The 4989-nt window shown below is 37.8% G+C and overlaps 1 protein-coding gene across 1 annotated transcript; it reads left to right on the forward strand.

Annotated features, from left to right (window-relative positions):
• The first annotated feature begins 3775 nt into the window (after window positions 1–3775).
• On the forward strand, window positions 3776–4720 carry LOC113767158 (B3 domain-containing protein At2g31420-like). Its single transcript, XM_027311333.1, has one exon. The coding sequence runs from the start codon at window positions 3776–3778 to the stop codon at window positions 4718–4720; it is 945 nt and encodes a 314-aa protein (XP_027167134.1).
• Window positions 4721–4989: the final 269 nt, after the last annotated feature.

The following is a 4989-nucleotide window of genomic DNA, read 5'->3' on the forward strand; positions in this document are numbered from 1 at the left end:
TTATCATTTTTGCATTATTCTTATGGAGATGTCTACATTGTTTACTACAAAGTCTTGAAAATTATCCCCAGAACAAAAGGGAGAAGAACAACTCTAACAATGTTGTAATAAACTCCATCTAAATAATGATTAATAAACCCAAAAATAATAAATAACTCCAAATGTGGTGTTTGGCATATCTTAAGAATATTCTTTGGATTTAAGTTTTGATTCGGTGATACTCGAAATATTTCGACTTTTTAGTTGCATTTTTTTTTTTTTTTGCTTTAAAATATAACATTGGAGAGACCAATTCAGTGGTAAAAGGAGGGAAAGTTTCCTTCTCTAATTTTTTGTCAATTGGTACACTTAGGACATTTCATGCATGCTCTTTACTTTCATCAGTTTTGGTTAACACCGTTTAAAATTAGACTCAAATGGAACAAATATGAGAACATAGGGGTCAAAGTGTTCAATATGAGTTTAGAGTGCAAAGTGAGATCATATACAATTTAAAGGGTGCAAATTAAAATCCAATAGAAATTAAAGAGTGTAAAATGGAACTAGACTTTTTATTATTGTGTACACACTCCTATTAGTTTTGCTTACGATTTTAACTATTGGCCTCAAATGGGAAAAATATGAGAGTTTAGTGTCCAAATTGTTAAAAATTTAAAATTGAAAATTGAAACGCAAAGTGAAAGCTAGCTACAAGTTAGCAATCCAAAGTGAAATTAATCCAGTTTTTCTGTGTCCACTAAGGATACTTTTAGTACATGGAATTCGATCGATAGGCCACATTATAGCAGTTTGCGCAATTTGAGGTACAATATCGAAACTTTTTTAGTTTGAAGAGCTAAAATAAATGCAACCCATCAATTTGCGAGTTGGATACTTCACTGCGCACAATAAATAAAAACTAAATTGAATCCTTTCTTCAATTTTGCACATAAAATACACAAAAATGCTGTTCTCGTGATTCCTAAAGAGAAATATATGTTGCCCCCCAATGTTTGGCAACTATACAATTTCAGTCTCTAAAATTTTGAAAAAAAAAAAAAAAAGGTCCCCAATATTTGGTACATAATGCAAATTTTGTCCCAAAACTTTCCCAAACATTACTTCCGCAAACTAACACAACGGTAATATGACCTTCCCGAATCCGAATAGAATTCAGAAACCAACGTCAAATATACAACAAATTAAAGTGGTTACATTTTCTAAATATAGTTCTCAAAATATTAATACAGGCAACAAATTACCTTTAGGCATTGAACATCAAGTACTATTACTTAAACAATTTCAAAATAAATACAGAAAAAGATTGGCACGCATACGCATATATCAAGTCAAGTGGAGCAGTCAGCAGAGAACAGAACACTTGGCACGCATACGCATATATCAAGTCAAGTGGTGAGGATTCGTTTCGTTTTTCGTTTTTATCCTCTCTCCATTTCTTCTTCCATAAATTGTTGGTCAATGAAACAAACCCCCCGCCAGCCACTGGTCCCCCAATCGCATCCGTTTGGCGTCCAGACGACACGACACTTAAAAAAAGAGTCCAAAACAAAGGGAGCCATGCCAGTTTCTGAGTCGTCCGGACGACTGAAAAGTCGCAAATGCAGCAGCGAATATAGCAATTAGACAGACAGACTAATGCAATAAAAATATGTCAGATTCAACGACTGTGAGAGAATTGATTTGCACAAAACTAACACTAGTCAATTACGTGCCCCGCCCCAGTTGTGGGTTCTTGGTCTCCGAGTGCTCAAAGATCTTTTTAGCTGCAATTTAGGACCGCCAAATATAATTTAGACGACAATGAGACGAGAAACTCTGGCTGGTTACAAGCTAATTTTGGAGAATCAAACAAATTAAATTTAGTTCACTCGTTTGGCAATCTATTTCAGTTTAGTCATCGTCAGCAAGCAAGTATATTATGGTACATATGAATTCGCAATTCTCCAACAACTTGGTTTCGAAAATCTGGCATGGCTACTGCTGCTTAAACCTCAGTTCTGCAATTTGTTCTAAGCAAGATTGTTAATGAATCAATTCAGCTGTATTTGTTTCGAAAATTAATAATAATAATAAATGTTGTTGGCTTCTTTTTCCCTGTAGCATTGAGCCTTCCTTTCACGACTTGTATTATTAAAAGTCAAACTCGTAGATGGTTGGTTAAATCTAGATCTTAAATCAAAGTTAGGCAAACATAGATCTCAACAGTGTGTGGAGAGTTTTGGGGGGGAAAATAAATGCTTTAAACCCCCTATTAACCCGTACATAGTAGTGCAATTACTGCAAAGCAGAAAGTCGGGACTGCGGTCCTAACCCTTAGCTCTCAGAGTTTGAAAGAAAGAAAGAAAGAAAGAAAGCGAGGTTCAACAACAGGCAGCGGCCGTCCCGTTCCAGACACAATAATATATAGAATAGGATACTAAACGCAGGAAAAATAGAGAAAAGGACTCTTGCTAGTTTGGTCAACGCGTTCTTCCAAAGATGCGATATTTGGAGACCTCTGGATTGAAATCTGATGGCGATTTGGTGCCGCAGGACAGAGACTTGAAAAATGACATTCCCCTAAAGAGAGTAGGAGCCACTGGTATTATTAATAGGGATGACACAGAGGGCTACTACGAAGAAACAGCAGCGTTTCTCATGACCAACTCAGAACCTTTCGAGGTTGAACAATCTGCAGTTCCTGATCAGGAACAATAGGATACTAAACGCAGGAAAAATAGAGAAAAGGACTCTTGCTAGTTTGGTCAACGCGTTCTTCCAAAGATGCGATATTTGGAGATCTCTGGATTGAAATCTGATGGCGATTTGGTGCCGCAGGACAGAGACTTGAAAAATGACATTCCCCTAAAGAGAGTAGGAGCCACTGGTATTATTAATAGGGATGACACAGAGGGCTACTACGAAGAAACAGCAGCGTTTCTCATGACCAACTCAGAACCTTTCGAGGTTGAACAATCTGCAGTTCCTGATCAGGAACCCTCCAAAAGAACAGGTAAATGATGATCTCCTGTCTAAGTTCTTGAGTTCTTTTTTGACTCGGTCATGTAGCCTGATGTTTGAAGCTGTTTCTTCCTCGTCTAGAATGAGAGTTCTGAATCTCACTGCTCCCACTTCCCACCCCCCTGTCTACTGACTTTGTTGTTTCGCAACGCATTTGCAATTGCAGGGACAGTATGGACTGCAACAGCACATGTAATAACAGGTGTGATAGGGGCAGGTGTCTTGTCACTTGCATGGAGCACTGCCCAGCTGAATCTCACTTTCATTCTCTTCCAAGTATTCAGAAATAGAAAACATTAATCCTCAAGGGTCAGTCTAAAACCATTTTTATTAATAAATCCGAAAACCCAGAAACCATTTTGACTTTTCACCGACAAAAACTAAAATCCCAGAATCCCAGAACCAGAAAGCAAAAAAGGAAACTTCCAAAACTATTACTCCCACAAACTAACATAACGGTAATATGCCCCACCTGAGTCCTAATAGGATTCAGATACCAACTTAAACTATCCAACGCAAATAGCTGTATAAATTCTGAATCCTCACATTGCCGCAGAATTTCTTCGTAGGAGTCCTTAAACCTAGTTTTCTTTTCAACATCAGCAGCAGTTGTTCTTGAGAAGAAGACGAGAGACAGAGATTTCTGATCACTGGGCTTCATCATTCCAGTTCCGTTTTAGGTTTTCTTCAATTATTTCTTTTCATTGTTAGTTTTAAGTAATCATTAATAGGAAGAAATCGTAGTTCTAGCATCTAAGTTGGTGGAAGGGAAGATATGGCGGTTCTGAATTTCCGCCGACGCCCTCGAAAGAGCAAGTATCCTCAAAGATCAAAGTTCGATTCCGCTCAAGATGAGGAGATACTTTGTCCCGTGATTGAAAAAACAGTACCTTTCAAGAAATCCATTGTGAATAAGGGTAAAAAGGAAGTTCTTTTGGCAAGAACTACTGGAATCAGTTCCCAGAATCACAATAATCTACTCAGAACCAGGAAAGGTTCCGCTGATGATCTTTCGGGATTTCGCACATTGACTGAAAAAACAGGGAAAAATTGGGAGAATAGAGGTAAAAGAACGGTTCAATTGGCAAGAGATACCAAAATCAGTTTGCCCATTCTTGATGATCATCAGCTTCTTGACCAAGAACCATTCTTGAACGAAAAATCAGCGGCCACACAGGAATCTACTGGGCAAAGCAAGATGAAGATTACTTTTAAGAAGAAACTAGTTGTAATGATCGATATTCCTGATCGAGTGACGAAGCAGAAAACAGGCGATATTTGTTCTCTTCCGTCAGAACAGAACCAGCGGGAACAACTTCCACTGGAGTTGAAGAAGTACGTAAAGGAACTGGGGGCAACAGGGGACCCTGTTTTGGTGATTGAAAAGAAATTGTCTGCTTCAGACGTGAACACTGGGCTTCAAAGATTGTCGATTCCGGTAAAACAGGTTCTGAATCACGGGTTCTTGACAGAAGAAGAGAGGAGGAAATTCAACATTGATAACAAACAGCAAGAAATTAACGCCCTCTTAATTGAGCCATCACTTGCTCAATCAGGAATCAAGTTCAAAAAGTGGTATATGGGGAACTCTGAAGTGTACGTGTTGGTGAGTGGCTGGAATGAGGTTGTGAAGAGGAATGGATTGAAACCAGAAACACCAGTGCAGCTATGGTCATTCAAGAAGGATTCACAATTGTACTTTGTTTTGGTGCGGTTGTAGTGGGGCTGCTCTGCATAGCGATGCTTAATTTGTAAATTACATTCTTGAATTTTGACGTAATTAACTGCAGTTTAATCATGTTAATGTAGGATGAAAATTATTTTCTTTGGCTGTCTCGAAAGTGATGGATATATATAGATAGATAGCTAAATCTAGATCGATCATTCATATATGTTTGTACTTATAGAAGATTAGTAATATTTCATGTGTTCGTTGTCCGTGTATATATTTTCCATAATATAGTTTTCTATGGTACTAAATTTCTAAGA

Source organism: Coffea eugenioides, chromosome 1 (assembly GCF_003713205.1).
Source record: "Coffea eugenioides isolate CCC68of chromosome 1, Ceug_1.0, whole genome shotgun sequence".
In the NCBI taxonomy this organism is placed as follows: Eukaryota; Viridiplantae; Streptophyta; class Magnoliopsida; order Gentianales; family Rubiaceae; genus Coffea; species Coffea eugenioides.

What these genes read in the sequence shown, in the direction of transcription:
- LOC113767158 (XM_027311333.1), top strand. Translation starts at nt 3,776, where the DNA reads ATGGCGGTTCTGAATTTCCGCCGACGCCCTCGAAAGAGCAAGTATCCT.